The 22,214-nt window shown below is 38.2% G+C and overlaps 1 protein-coding gene across 1 annotated transcript in view; it reads left to right on the top strand.

Moving 5' to 3' along the window:
* The window catches only part of FGD4 (FYVE, RhoGEF and PH domain containing 4), a 141,881-nt gene that overhangs the window by 116,156 nt on the left and 3,511 nt on the right, over nucleotides 1-22,214 (top strand). Inside the window, exons 6-16 of the mRNA XM_081957391.1 lie at nucleotides 4,776-4,921; nucleotides 5,956-6,112; nucleotides 6,826-6,964; nucleotides 8,370-8,428; nucleotides 9,800-9,946; nucleotides 11,869-12,041; nucleotides 15,134-15,164; nucleotides 15,437-15,532; nucleotides 17,427-17,552; nucleotides 19,218-19,358; nucleotides 21,579-21,719. Of these exons, the coding sequence (XP_081813517.1) occupies nucleotides 4,776-4,921; nucleotides 5,956-6,112; nucleotides 6,826-6,964; nucleotides 8,370-8,428; nucleotides 9,800-9,946; nucleotides 11,869-12,041; nucleotides 15,134-15,164; nucleotides 15,437-15,532; nucleotides 17,427-17,552; nucleotides 19,218-19,358; nucleotides 21,579-21,719 (1,356 nt within the window). The remainder of the gene's footprint in view (nucleotides 1-4,775; nucleotides 4,922-5,955; nucleotides 6,113-6,825; nucleotides 6,965-8,369; nucleotides 8,429-9,799; nucleotides 9,947-11,868; nucleotides 12,042-15,133; nucleotides 15,165-15,436; nucleotides 15,533-17,426; nucleotides 17,553-19,217; nucleotides 19,359-21,578; nucleotides 21,720-22,214) is intronic.

The following is a 22,214-nucleotide window of genomic DNA, read 5'->3' on the forward strand; positions in this document are numbered from 1 at the left end:
CGCACCTACCCTCGTGGACCATAGATGGGGAATTAATGTTTTAGATTACATCTTCCTGTGCCATTCTTTCTCTATCTGAAAGAGAAGAATTATCTACCCTGTTTTCCCGAAAATAAGACCTCCCCGGATTGGGCTTTTGAGTGCATGTGCTAAAATGAGCCTTCCCCCAAAAATAAACCCTCTCCGAAAATATTGCAACACAGCAGCAGCCATGAGGTGACCACGCTCGCCACGCCTTGCACTTCAAAAATAATAAGACCTCCCCGAAAATATGGCCAAGTGCTTATTTCTGGGATCCAAAGAAAATAAGATCCTGTCTTATTTTGGGGGAAACACAGTAAATGTTTATGGTTATCATTCGCAAAGGCCACCCTATGGCTAGTTGGTCACTCCTAATAACCATGAGACCCATTTAATTTTGCAACTATAGACAGGGAAAATCCATGTTCATCTCCCAGTTGAAATGATGACTAACTACAAAATAATTAGGAATTACTCATTTCCCATCAGAATAAAGTTCCATTTAAATTCCACAGTCCAAAAAATTTAAATGTCACACAGCCCACGAGCGTTGATTTTGCTCTCCTGATTTACTAGCCCGTTCTTTTTTGTTTACAGCATAACTTTTCTCAGTAACCCAAAATTGTATCTGAATATTTTTCATCATGGGAGTCTGTCTTTTGGATTGCCTTCTCACCTGCATTCTTCACATAATTATTTTCCCCCTTTCTGGGTCAGTAGACCATAGTTGAGTTTTGAAAATAATCATTCCCTCCCCCCCCCCCCACTTAGCTAGCTTCTTTTTGTGTTGATTTGGATTTTTCTCCCTGACTTGAAATATAAGAAGCACTGCAGAGTTGCCAGTGTTGGAATAGAAATTCAACATCTCTTATTACCTTTACATTTCTAGTGGTTTATTTTGACTACTGTCTTCTTACTGTAGCCGTTGGCTGCACTAATGGCTGCAATTCCTTTCAGCTAACTAAGGAGCTGCTTTGCTATGAAGTGTTTTTACAAGCCTGGGAGTGGGCAGCCAAAGAAACAGAACAAATTAATAACAAATTAATATGATTATAACAGCAAGCAGGTATTTAATTAAGGGCCCTGTTGGCTCAGTGATTTGAATGCAGTATTTCAGCCTAATTTTGCCTACAGCCAGGGAGTTCGATCCTCACCGGTTCAATTTTGAGTCAGCCTTCCATAGTTCCGAAGTTGGTAAAATGAGGACCCAGATTTTGGGGGGCAATGTAGTGACAGAGAGGGACATGGTGGCTCAGATGCTGAGCTTGTTGATCAGAAAGGTCAGCAGTTCAGCAGTTCAAATCCCTAGCACTGCATAACGGAGTGAGCTCCCGTTACTTGTCCCAGCTTCTACCAACCTAGCAGTTCGAAAGCATGTAAAAATGCAAGTAGAAAAATAGGAACCACCTTTGGTGGGAAGGTAATAGCTTTCTGTGCACCTTCGACATTTAGTCATGCCAGCCACATGACCACAAGCCATCTTCGGACAGCACTGGCTCTTGAGTCACCGCCCCCTACAGTCGGGAGCGACTAGCATATATGTGTGAAAGGAACCTTTACCTTTACCTATAGTGACATTTGTAAACCACTTATAGAGAATGCTGCAAAGCATTTTGGAGCTGTATAAAAGTCGAAGCGCTATTGCTATTGCTAATTAAAAGAGTACCATACTAGAAACTTTTAAACTGAGTATTTGGCTGGCAAATTCAGATTAGTGCCTGTTGTTCATTAGCAATATTGAACCTACCTTATCTTTTCATTAACACATCATGAATTATGCAGGATTCCTCTTTGTCCCTATGCTTCAGGCCGAATTCTGTTTTTGCTTCTTTGTTTTGTAGTTAGCAGTCCATCTTTCTATCCTTGTTTCAGAATGCCCATCAATCTTATCCCATGAATCTCATCTGTCATTTTCTCATATTCCTGCATGTCCCATTAATTTTTTTTGCCTTTTGCCTAATCCTTCATTCTCCAAGTCCTGTCCAAAGCTTTTTACCTTTGACTGATATTCTCATTTTAAATTTCTGACACCTTTGCTGATTTACTTGAGCTACTCTTGCTCACCTGTCTTTCTCTTCAATTGCTTCTTTGCTTGTTTTAAGCAAACTATAGTTTAATGAAGTCATTTCCAAGCTGCATCCTTTAGAGGTGCTAGATTTGAGAGATTCTGTGAGTTAGCCCTAACGTATCTGTTTTTACCTCTTTGAAATTGTTGAAGAGTAAAGGAAGTGACATTAAATTTTAAAGAAATCACAAGCTTAAGGGGTTCAATTTTCCCTAAACTAAGCCCTATATTTTGTCTTTTATAGAGAATGTGTAAGCAAGCCACATTAAAAAACATTGAGGCATGTGAGCAAGTTACTCTGTGTTGCTACACTTTGCCCTTTAAAAAAAGCTATAAATTTTATATTACATTTTCCAAAATTCCAAAACATAATATCGAGCAGCTGTGTGGCAACACCCAGTTGACTTTGGCTCATCTTAAAAACCTAATCTTGGGTGGACCTGGCTATACTTGGATGGAAAACAACTAGCAAATGCTTGAGCTTCAAGCTAGACAGGGAAGGTTTTTTTTAAAAAAATCCCAGAAGGCAGCAGTAGCAAATCACTTCTGTATTGATTCTAGGAAAACCAGATAGATATGCCCATAAAATCACCAGGAGTCTAAATGGACTACTAAAAAAGAAATTTTACATCACTGAAATCAGTTTCCTAATTGCAGATCTGTTGGTTTATTAGACCTAAATTGTATGTTTATTCTGGTCGGAAGCATCACAATTAAAATAAGGAATAGTATTTGACATAAAATTTAAGATATCAAATGCAATATTAAAATATGTGTACAAATTAAACATGTTGCCAGAAACTAGCAACATTAATTGCATTCTGACGCACAGCCATGAGCTCCTCAAATGTTCACTGATCAGGACCTAAATTTATAACTTTGCACTCATTAGTAACGTTGATAGAAAAATACACTCTTAAGGTTTTTGTAAAGATTGAGGTTAAGGCTGTATTTTGACATGAAAATTAACTCTGGTTTACAGAAGAATGAGTCTTGAGGTTGCACATTCCATTCAACCACATTTCCCCCCAAGATAGACTATTACAAAATTACCTTGAAACTTCCCTTGCTAGAAAAATACGTTTTGATTCAAATGTAATTTGTTAATTTTTTAAAAAAAAGACAACTATTCGAGGAATGAAAGTTATCTTCCACTATAGCAGACGTGGGTTTCTACCAGTTTGGACTGGTTCAGCCGAGTAGGTAGTATCGGCGGCTCCATATGCGCCGCCATCTTGTTTTTTGCTGCTGTGCATGCGCAGAAGCTTTTTTAACCTACTGTGCATGTGCGCATAGCGCGCATCAAGCACGCATGTGCCCGAAGCGCATCCCTGAGTGAACCAGCAGTAGAAGAAGCTGGAACCCACCCCTGCACTATAGGTTTGTTACAACAAGTGTCAGTCTCTAGTAGACTATGTTCTTGAAAAGCTAAGCAGAATTAATGTTGAATGAGAGGCTATAAGGAGATCCTCAAGTTACAAATTATCCGCCCCCCACAAAAAAAAAAATCCTAAAAGAAGACAAACCCCTTATGTATTGTTGCTAAGATTTTAATTACATACCCTCCAAATCTAGATAAAGTATGTTGCTCTTGTTTTGTAGTTAGATTAACTTCTTTTAGCAAGCTGATAGCAAGACTGACTACAGTCAAGCCTTGGGGTGGTCTGATGAAGGAAGCGATAAGGCAAGCCTGTCAAACTAGCGGCCCGTGGGCCAGATACGGCCTGCGCAGGCCACACGCAGACCACACCCACCCCAGCTCTGCAAAGTCAAAAAAAAATCCAGATATGTCACGATACAACTTAATACGTCATGGCACAGACCGCAATGCGATCGGGTTTGACATCCCTGTGATAAGGGATCCTAAGGCATATATTTCATCACAATGTGGCAGCCAGTAAATCATGATACATTCAGAATGCAGAATAAAAGAGTTGGAAGGGACCTTGGGTGTCGTCTAGTTCAACCCCCTTAAAACCTAAACCATTTTAGGCATTCAGAACTGTTTAAAATGGTATGTCTGAGGGCCATGTAAAAGCGAGATGGGCAGGTATACAAATCAAATAAAGAAATAACGAGTAAGTAAAGGTTGTCTTATCAATCTGTTTCCGAGTTCAGTAAAAATGGAATACAAAAAAGGTTCGATGCGATGGCTCATCAGTGTAACATGGGAGTGAATATTTTGACTTAAATGAGCAGCTAATGTGAGGGAAGATGGCTTTTGAAGGAAGGGGGTGTGTGTGGAAACAGCACATACATCAAAAATCTGCTGGCTCAGAGAAGATTGCACAGCTTTCCTAGAATAAAGACTGACATGTTTGAAGGTCATTTCGCAGTGTGGTGCTTTGGATTCACAGCGGAAAAAGGTTCTTTGGAGTTCTGAATGTATTATCCGTCAGCAACTTTTTCCGTGGAGGGGGATGCAGGTACTTTTAAGAAAATGCACAGGAGTGCAACATGGGTGCTTCCACAGCCTTGTTTTTTGCAAAGAAACCATTTTAAAGGGCAAGAACAGGTAGCGCTATATTGCCTCATTAAAACAAAGAGAGGTTACAACAACAGGGGATTGTTAAAACATTGTTATGGATTACCTGATATACCAATAAACACCAGAGACTTTTTAATCTTGTGCTAAAGTGAGGGGAGCAGGAATGCATTTATGCGTGACTCTGTCTTCCATTCTTTGCAGGCCTTTTATTGCAAACTAATGGATGAAGCTAACCGGGGATCATTTCCAGCTGAAGTCGTTAATAAAATATTTTCCAATATTTCATCCATAAATCAGTTCCATAGTCAGTTCTTGCTACCTGAGCTTGAGAAAAGAATGCAAGAATGGTAAGCATGGTTGCAAATTGTTGAAGGACAGTTTGAAAAATAGCATGGACACCATCCCCCCGTAGGAGATTCCCATAATCTCTTACCGCAAGAAGCATTTAACCTTGTGCAGGGGTGTCAAACTCACATCTTCATGGCGGTGCCACGTGACGTATCGGGAATTCTCCCCTTCGCTAAACTGGGCGTGGCCGTGGCCAGCGTGTGAAAGCATCCAGCCCACAGGTCGGGAGTTTGACAGCCCTGACCTTGTGCAATTGAAATTCTTCATGAAAAAACCCTGGAAATATAATATCCCTTTGCCTTAATACCTGTCCTCCCATATGTGCAGATATCCAAAATATATGGATTGCAATACTGGAGTAGGTGAGATCAATCTGTATTTGTAGAATAAAAAAGATCAACTTCTACATCATGAACTGGATGCTTGTTTAAATATGTTAAGAGAAAATATACTTGGTCAATCTGTGAGTTGAATTTTCTTTCTTTAAAAAAAACACACCTGTTTTATCTCAACTCAAAACTAGATCATATACTTCAATCCTGGTCAGTCCACTGATCCCAATATGTTAATGGACACTCCATTGAGTAGAAAAACACAGAGGTGGGATGACTGTACAGGTTCTCCTTGTGTAATCTTTCCTGTTGTAGAATATTAGTTACAACTTTGAGAAATGCTTGTGTCTCCCTTACGAATGATCAGTATGGAGGATAAAATATTTCATAAAGTATAGGTGTTGGCTCCTGAACAATTAGAGTCTGCTACTGTGGGAGTCTAATTGAAAAGATGAGTGCTTTTCATGATATGCTTTCACTAAAAGCACCTGTAATAAATTGTAATCATCACATTTGAGAATACGAGTTTGAGTCTGAAAATCCTTCGGCTAGATTATGATTGTCACACATAAATAAGGCATTAAGGTAGGCAAACTAACCCAATGACAAAGACTTTATAGTACTAAAAGGCCCATGGTAAGCATTACTACTTGACTTTTAACAAGTTTTTCATGTGTCGTTGCTTTTTTTCTTCTATTTAGGGACACCAACCCCAGAATCAGTGATATTCTGCAGAAACTGGCTCCTTTTCTCAAGATGTATGGAGAATACGTGAAGAATTTTGACAATGCAATGGAGCTGGTGAAAACTTGGACGGAGAGATCGCCTTGTTTCAAATCCATTATTCAAGATATTCAGGTAATACGTTGTATTTATGTGGTGTGTGTGTGAGTGAGAGAAATAATGATTTCATCACACACACACACACACACACACACACACACACAAAATAGCATTTCATTTTGTTGCATGGTATAGTGCAGGGGTGTCAAACTCAAGGCCCAAGGGCCAGATCTGGCCCACAGGGTACTTAGGTCTGACCCACAGGGCCACCCTGGAAATAGAGAAGGACCTGCCCGCAGTGACTCTGCCAGTGAAAACGGAGTTTGGGAGGGCTGCGCACTCCCCTCCCCGCCTTTGTTTTCTGCCACGATGGCCTTCTGTGGCCCTCTGCCAGCTAAAACAAAGGTCCATTTTTGTTTGCAGAGGGCCATTGCAGCTGAAAACGGAACACGGGAAGACCCCCAGCCTGCCCAGGCCACCACAGATGCCCCCGGCACAAGTGACGTCAAGCTGGCCAAAATCAAACACAGCCCTGATGTGGCCCTCAATGGAATCGAGTTTGACACCTCTGATATAGTGCCTTCTGGAAACAGTTTGGAAGTGCATATAAGTGTCCAATACTCTACCCATGAAGTGGTAAACTTAAGTTGTCTAAAATGTAGGTCATATGTGGCTAATAAAAACTAGGAGATCTAAAATTCCTTGGAATCAAATTGATTAAAGTTGAGGACTACCTGTTGTGTATAAGATGTATATTAACAGTTTCCTTTCTTTCTTTTTTTTTCTAGAAACAGAAAGTTTGTGGAAATCTGACTTTGCAGCATCACATGCTAGAACCTGTACAACGGATCCCAAGATATGAGATGCTGTTGAAGGATTATTTGAGAAAATTACCTGCAGATTCTCTAGATTGGAAAGATGCTGAAAGTAATATTTGTGCGCATTGTGCATGAAGCAAAAGAGGAACTATTTTACAGCTCACTATTTTCCTTTGGGTTGTCCGGATGGGAAAAAATATTATTTTCTCTTGCATGTCGGTTGTGTGCTGAAATGCAAGAGAAAATAAGTATATCAGCATATCAGTATGCATTTTCTTGCATACTGATATGCTGTGTTAAGTTTTAAATTGTGATGAGTGTTGCTGTTGTCATTAATGTTAAGTAAGTAAGCTCCCCGTTAGGAGAGCGAGTGTGCAGAGAAGCGTAATGAGAGTGGTATGGACGAACACGCACAAACCAACATACAGGGAACACTGAATAGTATAAAACATAGTAGTTTACTATGTGGAAATATAGAGGTATTCAGAATCCAGTTAACAGTCCAAGTCATACACAGTTCAGTCATTCAGTTATCAAATAGTCAGTCTAGCACACAAAACAGCTAACAGTAGCAACCCGCAGTACTCACAATACACCAATCAGCGTCTAACAAACAGAGAGCTAACAGTTATTCTGGCTCCCTCTTATAGCTGCTTGAGGTAACAAACCAATTACATCTCTTTAGCATTTAAAGTAACAGATACATTTGTTACAATCATAGCTTATATACATTGCCAGCCAAGCCTAGGATCACATCCCTAACAATTAACTAGTTGTAATTTTAAAGGTATTCTTTTTAAACTGTGTTTTTCAAAAAGGGTTTTCCACTCCCCCCTCCCCAAATGATTTCATTCATTTCATTCCAAGAATGCTCACAATAGTTTTGTGCAAACATTTAAATGAGGGATTAGTGTGTTAATTCAAACCACAGAAAGATATATGCTATGATTATTTTTCTAAAATTCTGTTTCCCCAATTAAATTAATAGACTCTGTTTTTCTGAAATTTGAATAAGGAGGTTAAGATTAGTTTTCCTTCAGCATAGTGGCAGGGCTGGTCATATCCTTGCCTTTAATTGACCTCTGCAGATTTCATTCAGTGTCAAAAAGACAAGCATAGCAGTCATTTTCATACATATGTCAGTTTGATGTGACTGAGCTGGCAGTGACAAGTTGAATTAATAGCTGGATTTGCATTTTACACAGCAGAGAAATTATTCTGCCAAGGGCTTGTTTAATGCTTCATTTCAGTAAAAGATGCATTATCATGACCATTTAATATTCAATATACCTATGTTCACTGCAAGAAGTCTCTGTTGCTCTGACTTTATACTTTGTACTTATGTGAAAAGCTAATTCTGGGGAAACTTGCTATGCTATACAGTATGTGGCTATTTAATTTAGTTTGGCAGCTTTTTAAAAAAATACAGGATATACGCAAGTTAGCGTTTAAAAAATTAATTTACAGGTTAAGAAATGAGAATTAATCTTTTTTATCTACCATTTCTTCCCTAGAGTCCTTGGAAATTATATCCACAGCTGCAAGTCACTCTAACAGTGCCATCCGGAAAATGGTGAGTAACTTATTTGCCATTTTCTGTTTGCAGACTACGCATTTTAGTTGTTATTACAGGTGGTTTTCAACTTACAACCATAGCTGAGTCCAAAATTTCATTGCTAAGCATGACAGTTGCTAAGTAGGTTTTGCCCCATTTTATGACCTTTCTTGCCATAGGTGTTAAGTGACTCTGGCTTTCCCATTGACTTTGCTTGCCAGAAAGTCACAAAGGCAGAGGTGGAAATTTTGAGTAGTTTGGAGAGCTGGTAAATACCACCTCTGACTGGCCCCATCCCCATCTATTCTCTGCCTCCCGAGTCCCAGCTGATTGGGAGGGAATGGAGATTTTACAGTATCCGTCCCCTGCCACGCCCACCAAGCCACATCACGCCCACCAAACCACACCCACAGAACCGGCAGTAAAAAAAATTGAATCCAATACTGCACCAAGGTGAGCACATGACCCCAGGACCCTGCAACGGTCATAAATACATTTGCCGAGTGTCCACATTTTCATCAAGTGACCTTGGGGATGCCTCAGTGCTCATACGTGTGAAAAACACAGATGAGTCTCTTTTTTCAGTGCCATTGTAACTTCAAATAGTCACTAAACAAATAGTTGTAAGTCAAGGACCACCTGTATTTAAATCGTATGGACAACTATCAATGTTATGGATGCCTAATTGAGAAATACTATTTGTATCATAATAATACATTTGTTTCCCCAAAAGTCCTTGCATTCTTCACAAGGGCAATTAATGCAATTGCCATTTGTTTTGGCTAAGTATGCTTGCTCCTGATTTTGTCATGGATGATTGCCCCCAATGAAACTGCTTCGTTACGCTATTCTTCGAGCACTTTTCTTGTTTTTGTAGGTGACCAATATTTTGGCTTTTCTAATCTTGGGGAAACATGATGTTCTCTGGCCTTGGCTTTCAGGAGAAAATTATATAACTACTATAAGTGAACAGAATAGCTACACAATATACACGATGAAACATCTTTTTAATGTGTTATATTTATAGTGTGTGTGAATTTCTAAATCAATCTATATAAATCTGTATAAATAAAGATTCTGTATAATTCAATCTATATAAATAAATGAATTCTCTCCTCCTTGTGATGATCCTCACAATAACCCGTGAGGCTGCTGGTGTAGGAAAAGAGCAGGCAGAGCTGGGGTGGTGGTGGAATTAAACATGTTATTAGAGTCTTTACATTGCCACAAACAATCCAAATTCAACCCCTCTTGAATTCCGTTGATCCTTATATGACGCCAATTTAATATTGAACTTCAGATGGCTAGATTCTTATGCATACGCTTTTCATAGAGCAGTTGCAAGCAGCTTGAATCGATGCTGTCATTTGTTTTATTTTGATGAAAAAGGAAAATTTGAAGAAGTTACTAGAGGTGTATGAAATGTTAGGAGAAGAAGAAGATATTGTCAATCCTTCAAATGAACTGATAAAAGAAGGGCAAATCCTTAAGCTTGCTGCTCGCAACACATCAGCTCAAGAAAGATATCTCTTCTTAGTAAGTATTTTCTTCTACGTTTGTGCAGATGAAGGGGAAGTGCTATTTCAGTGCTGTGGTTTTTCCTACAAAGAAAGATTTCCAAATTGACTTTCTGTAGTTCTTTTTCGAGTACGATATTCCTAATTGTTCTTAACGTAACTTGTGAAGTAATGCTAAACATGAACACACCCTTACACTTCAGACAGGACCAGGAATCATGGTTGATCCTAACTAGGACTAACGTTGATGCAATAAAAGGCTGAAACATGGTTAAATGAGAAAGGGCACTTATGCATAACTGAGAAAGGAGACTTCCTGGTTTGCAAGTGGAAGTTTACAAGAAAGCAGGGTGGAGCATTTGTGTGGGGGTCAGAGATGCTAATACATTCAAATACATAAGTCCATTAGTAACAGGATTCCTTCACAATTGTCCACCAGGCTAGCTTCTCTTAATCCTGTGTCTCCTACATTTGAATGGAGAAGTAGTGAATGGCATGTTTAAGTAGTAGTAAGTGGCTCAGTGGCTAAGACACTGAGCTTGTCGATCTTTCTGATCGGCAGTTCGGCGGTTCAAATCCCTAGTGCCGCCTAACGGAGTGAGCTCCCGTTACTTGTCCCAGCTTCTACCAACTTAGCAGTTTGAAAGCATGTAAAAATGCAAGTAGAAAAATAGGAACCACCTTTGGTGGGAAGGTAACAGCATTCTGTGTGCCTTTGGCATTTAGTCATGCTGGCCACATGACCATAGAGACGTCTTCAGACAGCGCTGGCTCTTCGGCTTTGAAACTGAGATGAGCACCATCCCCTAGAGTTGGGAACAACTAGCACATATGTGCGAGTGGAACCTTTACCTTTACCTTGTCCCATAGGAGGAAGAATGGCAGGATCTGGGGGCAAAGTGAAAAGGGGGATCAGCCTAGAATGCCTATATAGCTACAAGCAGAGTAAGTCCAAGCTCTCCCCTTGAATTCCATGGATCCTTATTTAACTCCAAGCAGATGCTAACTGTTACTTGAGAAGATTCCTGTACATAGGCACACGTAACAATAACTCAATTTAATTGGACTTTTATGTCTAGACCCACACCTGATATGTGCCCATGCAAAACTCTTAAATCACCTCTGTTAGTTTCAAAAGTATTTTTCTACTTTTTTCTGTCTTTGGTGAAGAGGAAATTATTTTTTTTTACATTTGTATTCCAAACTTCTTCCTAAAAGTCGTGTTTATATTTAAACCGGGATTCAACTCTAGTCAGTCAATTTCTAGAAAAAAATATAACATAGATGTGGATCAAATCCTTAGAACAATCTTTTTCTGTACTTAAAACTGTTCTCAGGAAATATTTCACACACTCTACACTCAAAATCAGCTATCCAGGCAAGAAACTTATTTCTGTACTTTCAAAACCAAAGAACTTTTTTTTAAAAAAGTAAACATTAAACAAAATAAAATTGGCTTCATTACTTTAATGGTTTAATCCTTTATGAAATGTGTAATTAGTTTCCCAAACTCCTATTTTACACACTGGCAAATGTAACATTTCTCTCAGGTTGTACTATATTGTATGTTGAAAGTGAACTATAACTAAGTAAATATCTTGGGAGGATTGTAGCAAAGTTAGTTGTGCTAACCACATCTTAATTAATATCTTTCTTATTTTTCTTTCGATAAAACACAATTTATCGTTGTGGGGCATGCATAAGCACACACTGTCCCTGTACTACTGTCCCATTTACATGTATACTTTTTATGTGTTTATGGTTATGTTTTGCTTATTTGTATCCATTTATTTGTGCCATTTTTAATGTGTTTTCATACTTGTTAACAAATAAATAAATAAACTTTCACATTGGAAAGTGAATGTTTTTGTTTAATAAAACCCACTAATTACAATTATGGATAGTAATGTCTTTTGGTGTATTGTTTTTTTTCCTCCCCAGTTCAATAACATGTTGCTGTACTGTGTACCAAAATTCAGCTTAGTGGGATCTAAGTTTACAGTCCGGACCAGAGTTGGCATTGATGGTATGAAGATTGTAGAAACCCACAATGAAGAATACCCACACACTTTTCAAGTGTCTGGAAAAGAACGAACTTTAGAGTTGCAGGCCAGGTAAGAAGTGAGTTTAAGACTGTTGCTTGAAGTGTAGTCACACTAAAGTAAAAGTTTAGAGTCCTGGAACAGACATACTGAAAACTGGCATATAACTGATCCGCATTTGGAAAGCACTAGTTCTTTTCATTCTTCTTAGTGAAATTCAAAATGCTTGATTGAAAGGACATGCCAGTTCTACCCTCTTCTATAGAAGAGGTTCCACAAATCTACAGAACCGTTTAGAACCGGTTCCAGCTCTCTCCCTCCCTCCGCCCGTCTGCTCATCATCAAGATAAAGAGCAAGAGGAGGAATTCTGGGAGTTGAAGTCCACAAGTCTTAAAGCTGTCAAGTTTGAACACCCCTGGGTTTTTTTTTTCTAAAGAGTTAGGGGCGCAAGGGTCTTGTAACTTGACAGCTTTAAGACTTGTATGCTTCAATGCCAGAGTTCCTGAGCCAACATGACTGGAGGAGGAATTCTGGGAGTTGAAATCCAAAAGTCTTAAAGCTGTCAAGTTTGAACACCCCTGGGGGTTTTTTCTAAAGGGTTAGGGGTGCAAGGGTCTTGTAATTTGACAGTTTTAAGAGTTGCGTACTTCAAATGCCAGAATTTCTGAGCCAACATTTTGGTTGCTAAGCAAGAGCGTTGTTAAATGAGTTTCGCCACATTTTACAAGTTGGCCATGTCCACCCAGTCACATGACTCCCAAGCCACTCCCACTCAGTCACATGGCTGGCAAGCTACTCCCACCCAGTCACATGGCCAGCAAGCCACTCCCACCCAGTCACATGGCTGGCAAGCCACTCCCACAAAGCAGGCCACACCTATAGAAGAGGTTCTAAAAATTTTTGAAACCCACCACTGATCCCCGTGGTCTCATGATCAAAATTCGGGCACTTGGGATCATGTGATTACCATTTGTAACCTTCCCATTCAAGCAGAGTCAAAGGGGGGAGCTAAATTTGCTTAATGGCTGTATAATTCACTTAATAACTGTAGGGATTCACTTAAAATGGTTGTAAAATGGGGGGAAACTCATTTAACAATTTGCCTTGCTTAACAATAGAAATTGGGGGGCTCGATTGCAATCATAAGTTGAGACATCCCTGTACAGTTAGATGAATGTCCAATTTCAGTGGAAATTTTGAACAAAAGTGATCAAGTTTCATGCTTGAGAATCTAGAGATCCCAGAATAACCTGTATTAAAATTAGAAAAATGACTTGGAACATTCCACTATTGAAACCAAATAAATCCTTCTGGTAGATTGAAGAAACATGCTTACTAGATGTAGTTAATGCTGTTAATTGAATTCTATTGGTATTAAATACCATGGAATAATAGTTAATAGTCATGTTTGTTTGTTTGTAATTAGTGGATTGCAGGATGCTTGTCTCTTATGATGTGAAGAGTTTCTTTAGGGTCCTTCCCGTAGTATATAATCTCTTCTGCTTTTTTATGAGCATGAATAAAAATGCTAGATAAATGTTTGTAACGCCAGCTACATCTTTCCTCTTATGCTACTGAGCACACGACTTATACTGATAAACAGTAATCTTCTTCATCCCCATAAAAATTGAATTAGTTTGCCCTAAGGATTTTCTTTACCAGAAGAATTTGTCTTTGTTTGATTTCACTAGAGTGCAAATTGATGCTTGTGGTTATAAGGTGCATTTTGTTATAGAGATGATTGCTTCCTGGTGATCTCATAGAGCCATTACTGCAACCCTGTGAGAAACAGAGCTTAATGTTTGATTAGATCAATGTATACAGTCTCTATCTGTACTTCTGAGTCTTAAATTGCCCAGAGTATTACCTTACTAAACCTCCCCATGTTCTACCAGTTGACACAGATGATAAGACTTATTTTTATCATGCAAGCTACACACAGTCTGGAATCATGGAATGGAACCATTGGTCTGTTTAGTAGTTACTCTTATTCCATGAGCAATGAAAGTAAAGGCAAGTCACAGCCTTGGTTTCCTCCTTTGATGTTCTGGAAAATATGACGTCCCATAGGCATTCCTATAAACGCAGGTATCCCTTTGATTATATGAATATTTGACGGCAAAACTATTATTTGGTAGTAGCAGGGTGCAACTCTATAAAGCAGCTACTATGTGCAACTGTTTGGATCCTTGCATATTCCAAATATCTTTTTGCTTTCAAATCTGCACAGCCTTAGTAAAAAAAAAATCATTTCATTCTGCAAATTGAAAGCATCAGAGCACTAACTTCCAGGGAGTGCTATATTATATTAAGATCCTGCAGTGGAACTGTTAAATGTTTCACTAGAGAAGACTTAGATAATATGGAAGCAATTGCTTGAGTGAAAGCTTGCATACAACTTAGAGAGGGGACAGGAATGGAAAAGAAACTCAGTGGCTTTTATGTAAATGACCTGCTGACAAAAACTATGGAACTTATTTTCCAGATCTGCTTTTAGAAGTGATTTGAACAATGCACACTTAGGCAGTGTACAAATTCATGAGGTTAGGTTTAGTTGTGGAGTTTAATTTGACAGGAAAACGTTAGATACTGTACGTGGTGACAGTGTTCACTTCTCAGTACAATTCAGATCCAATAGCTACAGCTTTAAATGACTTTATTTCCGGAGGGTTTAAGGCAGGGGTCCCCAAACTTGGCAACTTTAAGACTTGTGGACTTGTGGAATTCTCCAGAATTCTGGGAGTTGAAGTCCACAAGTCTTAAAGTTGCCAAGTTTGGGGACCCCTGGTTTAAGGGAAGATCAGAGAGGGGAGAAATCCAGCCCTGAATTGACCAGAACAATTTTCTAAATGTAAATGGAATTTGCATTCACACATGCAGAGTGCATTAGAGACATTATTCTGGTATACACACATATGAAGTATTATTCTGACCTCATTTCAGACGTCATATTCCAACAAAGGTTTAATTCACGGTTGAAAGGCATCAGCTTTTGAACCCAGATTCCCAATTCTTTCCCCCCACCCCTCCAGTGAGACATTTTTGATTGGTGTCTTTTTATACGCTTCAGCATTTGTATGCCTTTCTGTGTAAAATGGTTTTATAGCTTATTAAACAGTTTCTGAATATGTTTTTAACCCTTATCTCCAACTGTGTTCTTTAGCTCTGAACAAGACAAAGAAGAATGGATAAAGGTAAATAAACTGACTTGTTATATTCAAATCTGCAATAAATGTGCTAAGATTGATGCTTTATATGCCGCTAGGCAACATAGCTATTGCTTTGCTGCTGCTGCTGCTGTCATGATTTTTTTGAAATTAAACTTCCAGTGTTTGTTGATTTAAAAAGTTAGTTAAATGGAATCCAGCATGCTTCTATCTCTAGTGTTCATTTTGGTCTGATATTCAATCATTTGTTCTTCCGTTATGTTAAACTTGATCTTCTTTTTCCATTTCATTGATTCCAGGCTCTTCAGAGTACGATAGATGCTTTTCAGCAAAGAAATGAAACATTCAGAAATGCAATTGCAAAAGAATACGATGACATGCCTATTGAGGTTTCTGTAAGTTGAGTGTAACTTTTGCATAGTTTAGTGAAAAGAATTGAGTGTAACCTTTGCATAGTTTAATGAAAAGAAGGACTAGGGGAGACACGATAGCAGTGTTCCAATATCTCAGAGGTTGCCACAAAGAAGAGGGAGTCAAACTATTCTCCAAGCCACCTGAGGGTAGAGCAAGAAGCAATGGGTGGAAACTAATCAAGGAGAGAAGCAACTTAGAACTGAGGAGAAACTTCCTGACAGTTAGAACAATTAATCAGTGGAACAGCTGGCCTCCAGAAGTTGTGAATGCCCCAACACTGGAAGTCTTTAAGAAGATGTTGGATAGCCATTTGTCTGAAACGGTATAGGGTTTCCTGCCTAGGCAGGGGGTTGGACTAGAAGACCTCCAAGGTCCCTTCCAACTCTGCTATTGTATTGTATTGTATTGTAAACATAGTATGTTGGTTGTGTATACTCCTAACTGTTCAGATTAATTCAAACATCAGTTAGCCTGAACCAGTGCCATCTCTGAATTGTAGCTACGATCAGAAGCAATTCAAAAAGATCATTCACACCATTTCTCAGTTTGCACATTATTTTCTTATATGAGGTAAAAGTCAAGAATGTGAGATCAGACAAGCATGTATTGTGTGACAGTCTGCTATTAACAGGCCCAAATAAGTTATAAATCTTTCGTTCCAATTACTGTTCAGTCATGATAAGAGTTAACAAGAGTTTTGTCTTTTAAAAACTCTGTGTGACTTCCTACTCAGTGTTTCTCACTCCTTTTTCTATTCCACATTATTTTTAAAAAAACTGAATCAAAGGATAGTACATATGGTAATATTTGGAAAAGAAGCATTTCTTTAGGAAAAATTGAAAGAATTCCAGCAGGAGACATAAAGAAATGCCAGAGAGATATATACTATAATCACTGTCTATTCTTTATTCAGTGAACAAACAAAACATAAGAAACATTTAAATTTAGACTCCATTTCTAATTATCATACAACATAGCTGTCTTTTTGGTTAATCCATTTGTTCTGATCTTTGCAGAAATTCTCTTCATCCCCCTTCTTGCACACATAAAGAGTACTGTGATCATTTGAATATCTTTCCCTGGTTTAAAGTCTACTGTAGTTATGAGACTGAAGCCCAGCTGCCGTGAATGTTAGGTTCCAAGTATCTATTTCTCTTTTCTTTTCCTGCAATTGCTAGCAGAATTTATTTGTGTATGGCTATTTTAATAGTTGGCATTCCCTGCCTTTTCCTACATCACTGCATTTGGTTATTGCTAGCAAGGGAAAATGCAAAGCATCAAACTAATCTTGAATATCTTTCAATCCTAAAAAATATGCAGCTGTTGTTTATGGTAGCATCCACACCTGTTATTTAGTTTTAAGATTACCCTGTCATTCCATTGGAAAGGGGAGGGGGAAGGTGGGGAGAGGAGAGAGAGAGAGGAGATAGAAAGAGAGAGAGGGAAAGAGAGAAAGAGAGAGATGAGAGAGAGAGAGAGAGAATGACAGATGAGAGAGAAAGAGATATATGAGAGATAAAAGAGAGATAAAAGAGAGAGATATGAGAGAGAGAGGGAAAGAGAAAGATAAGAGAGAGGGAGGAGAGAAAAGATGACAGAGAAAGAGAGCGAATGGCAGAGATGAGAGAGAGAGAGAGAAAGACAGATATAGAGAGAGATGAGAGGGAAAGACAGATGAGAGAGAGAGAAAGAAAGAGATGAGAGAAAGAAAGAAAGAAAGAAAGACAGATACAGAGAGAGATGAGAAAGACAGAGAAGAGAAAGAAAGAGATGAGAGAGAAAAAGATGAGAGGGAGAGAAGAGAGAGAGAGAGGGAATGAATTACCTTTTCTTCTTATAATATTCCACAATTTATTTATTTTTTCCTCCTTGGAGACTGCTGAGCTCGGGAAGAGAGCCCCAAGATGGATCCGAGACAATGAAGTGACTATGTGTATGAAATGCAAAGAGCCATTTAATGCACTGACAAGGAGGAGACATCATTGCCGAGCTTGTGGGCATGTAAGCACAAAGCCACATCTGCTGGTTAACAGTTGCTGAAGCTGCCAAAAACTTGTTCAGAAACTCCATCTGGTGATTGCTTTTAAATGCTGTTTTGTTTCAGCTGACACTTGCCATGGCAGAAAGTCAGAATTAGTTGTGAACCAAATCTGCCGCCCCCTTATGGCCAATGCAGGAAAGACTTCTGTAAATGGTTCCTTTTAACAATTGGAATGTTAAATTCATTTTACATTTCATTTTATTGTGTTGCTGGTGCCCTTTATCAAATCTCTATTCTGAGCTGCCATAGGCTATTTGATCCTCTATTGGAATCTCTAATCATTATCCTTTAATGATAATCTGCAATCATTCAGCTGGTTTCAGGTTATCTTTGGAGATATTTTTCAGGGTACCAATTTAATCTCTGGTTGAAATAATTTTATTTCTGATTGTTTAATTGTGTAATTCATAGACGTTAAGCTACATATTAATATTTTTGTGCACAGTACTTTTGGTATACAGTACAGGTGAAACTCGAAAAATTAGAATATCGTGCAAAAGTTCATTTATTTCAGTAATACAACTTAAATATTCTAATTTTTCGAGTTTCACCTATGTATGTTTTGACTGCCCAAGTTTAGTGATACTTTGGTGAACATGTTCATATGCTCAGAAACAAACTTTTGGATTCCTGAATTAACCATGATACTGATGTTCATTATATTTAACAAAATGAAATTCAATGGTGAAAAAAGTAAGTTTCTACAATTAGGCAAGGAAAACAAAATGCACAGGTACAGTATATGTGGTACCTCGCTCAATAGTAGTAACTGTGAGAGGGATCTTGGAGTTCTAGTGGACAATAATTTAAATATGAGCCAGGAGTGTGCTGCAGCTGCCAAAAGAGCCAACACAATTCTAAACTGCATAAACAGAGGGATAGAATCAAGATCACATGAAGTGCTAATACCACTTTATGCCTTGGTAAGGCCACACTTGGAATACTACATCCAGTTTTGGTTGCTACAATGTAAAAAAGACGTGGAGACTCTAGAAAGAGTGCAGAGAAGAGCAACAAAGATGATTAGGGGACTGGAGGAAAACATATGAAGAATGGTTGCAGGAACTGGGTATGTCTAGTTTAATGAAAAAAAGGACTAGGGGAGACATGACAGCAGTGTTCCAATATCTCAGAGGTTGCCACAAAGAAGAGGGAGTCAAACTATTCTCCAAAGCACCTGAGGGTAGAACAAGAAGCAATGGGTGGAAACTAATCAAGGAGAGAAGCAACCTAGAACTAACGAAAAAATTCCTGACAGTTAGAACAATTAATCAGTGGAACAACTTGCCTCCAGAAGTTGTGAATGCTCCAACACTGGAAGTTTTTAATAAGGGATTGGATTTGTCTGAAATGGTATAGGGTTTCCTGCCTAAGCAGAGGGTTGGACTAGAAGACGTCCAAGTTTCCTCCCAACTCTGTTATTTTGTTATTCTTTGAGTGATGGTACTAAATGTCCGAAGAATCCTGTTTTAGAACATTGGATGGATTTCATGTTTGGTTACTATCATTGTAAAATAAATTAATCCTTCATTTAAAATCTCACCATGGCAAATGGGGTTTGAAAATGATGTTTGGAAGCAAACTGATGTTCCAAAGTAACTCAGTTTTTCCTTATTTTTCTTAAGGTGGTTTGCTGGAAATGTTCTGATTACAAAGCTCACCTTGAGTACGATGGCAATAAGCTAAACAAAGTCTGTAAAGATTGCTACCACATTATAACAGGGTGCACTGATAGTGAAGAAAAGAAAAAAAGAGGAATCTTGGAGGTATGAAATTTAAAGAATCAAAGTGTGTTGGATCTTGTTTGTTTTACATTGCTTTGTATCTTTGTTGCCTGTCCCGATTTTGTTAACTTAAAATATTTTAATAAAATGATTTATTAAATTAAAAGTAAGATCACACATATTCTAATACTGCATCCAGTTTTGGTCATCATATGATAAAATAGAGACTCTGGAAAGAATGCAGAGAAGACCAACTAAGATGGATAGGGGGCTGGAGGCCAAAACATACAAAGAACTGGGAACATAAGCAATATAGAACATAGGAACTGGGTATGCCTAGTCTAGTGAAAAGAAGGACTAGAGAGTGACATGATAACAGTATTCCAATATTTGAGAGGCTGCCACAAAGAAGAGAGAATCAACTGATTTTCCAAGAGCACCAGAAAGCAAGACAAGAAGAAGTGGATGGAAACTAATCAAGCAGAGAAGCAACCTAAAACTAAGGAGAAATTGCCTAACACTGAGAACAATTGACCCGCTTGCCTTCAAATGTTTTGGGTGCTGCATCAGTGAAGGCTTTTAAGAAGAGACTGGACATCCATTTGTCTGGCATGGTATAGGGTCCCCTGATCGAACGGGGTTGTGCTAGTAAACCTCCAAAGTCCCTTCCAACTCTGTTATCCTGTTAAAATGCCATTGATATTTCTCATATTTATTTAAAATTGCATGCAGTGGGGAAGGCACTGATGAGAACTAACTAGCCAAAGGCTAAATTTATGTTTGCATGCAGAAAACTCATTCATTGTGTGCCAATAAACCATTTTAAAATATTCTGTTTCTGATGATATCCATGAATTCGGCCTATGTAATTTGGACTAGCTAAATCGCAGCATTTCTGACTATTGGTCATGTATTGAAAATGACAGTATTTCTTGGATTTTCAGTGGGGCTGCTAAAGATAGAGAACAGGAAGGAAAGAAAGAAAAGTGACAAAATTTAGGAGAGATGGGCAGGCTTTATTATTAAAACAAATCCATCCTTCCAATATTGCAAATAAGCTTTTAAGTTTTAAATTTTAACAATTTAATTGTAGTTTCCAATGTGGCTTGTTCTATCAGCTATTTTTAAAAGCCCATTATTGCTTCTTTTTTATATCCAATGGTTGTTTTGATGCAACAAACCCATACCAACTCCTGTTTAGAGGCAAACCTACTCATAGAAGTTTGTTTATTTTGTTCAAACTTGATGGAGCTACTTACTTTCTTTTTTCTTTTGCTATATATAGAAAGAGCAACAGTTTCAATGTCTATATAAACAGTGTGTTGTCTAGTTACAGTTAGTTTGAGCAATCATCATCATAATAAAATTCATCAGTAGTAGTCATATAATAACAGTGTTTTCTCATCATAATATTAATTCTTGTTGATTATCAATATTAATATTAATAATAAACATATCATAATAAGCCCTCTTAGTAAAGTTATTCCTTCTCTTTTAACTTCTGATTCTATTAGTTAACCATTGATAAACCAAATCTCATATTTCCAAATATTCCATGTCTTCCTTCCCTTTAATTTCAAGTGTTAACCTATCCATTTCTGCACATTCTATAATTTGTTGTTATCTTCTCTTCTGTAGGGATCTCCACACTTTTCCAATGTTGTGAATTGGAATTCTAGTCACTGTTAACACATGTAGTATTAGATACATAGTCCCTTTATTATATTTTTCTGGTATGATACCCAACAGAAATATTTCTGGTTTTAGATCTATGTGTTCCTTTATCATTTTTTTCTATCCAAATATGTACTATCCAGTATGCTTTTTCCTTTGAGCACGTCCACCACATGTGTTAGTAGACATAGCTACTTTCGAGAAGCACATCGGAAGAAGCCAGAGGAAAGAAAAAGCCTTTTGTTATAAGCTACTTTATGAGTTCCTTTTTTTTACTTCTTCTAAATGGCACTTTGAGTTAAATGAAGAAAATGTTTCCTGGAACTGATTGATTATTAAATATTTTGTAAAAGGTCAGCAATTCTTCCATTTCATTCTATTTCCGCAAGATTACATTGCTTCCATGTCATGCTGCTTTGATGAATAGTAAAATACCAAGTCAGTAGTTGGGTGTAAGATTGTTCTCTTTCATTTTTGTTACTTAATTTGTTGTGATTTTAATTCCTTACCAATTATTGTCTTGAGAAATGATGAACAATTATAGCAATCTTTTAGAATTCTTCAACCACCTTCCTTTTATCTCTACAGATTGAATCAGCAGAGGTGTCGGGAAATAGTGTGATATGTAGTTTTCTGCAGTATTTGGAAAAATCTAAAACATGGCAAAAGGCTTGGTGTGTGATACCTAAACAAGAAGCCCTTGTTTTATATATGTATGGCGCTCCACAGGTATGTAAAAATGAATGGAAGCCAGGCCATAGCAAAGTTCCTTTCTCTCCTTAGGGCAGTGATGGCTAACCTTTTTCTCCTGGCGTGCCACATGTGCGCATGCCCACACCCATAATGCAACTAACTGAAGACCTGTCTCACTTAACAACATAACTTTGGGCTGAATTGTGGTCATTAGGTTGAGGACTACCTGACCAAATTTGGGTTTTATCAATCCGCAGAGCCTCCAATGGCAACAATAGATCCGGTCCCCAGGTGGCCTAGGAGGCAATTTTCTCTAGTGTTGCATTTTTCTTCTTCTGTGGTTGCACGTTTGATCTTGTTGTGATCTTGAGTCAAGGCCAGCATCAAAGCAACCTAAGAACTCCGAGGGGGAAGAGGGAATGCAGCTGGCAGAGAGAGAGAGAGAGAGAGACAGAGACAGAGACAGAGAGACAGACAAAGAGACAGAGAGAGAGAGAGAGAGAGAGACAGACAGAGAGACACAGAGAGAGA

Source organism: Natrix helvetica (genome assembly GCF_964273705.1).
Source record: "Natrix helvetica genome assembly, chromosome: 6".
Taxonomy (NCBI): Eukaryota; Metazoa; Chordata; class Lepidosauria; order Squamata; family Natricidae; genus Natrix; species Natrix helvetica.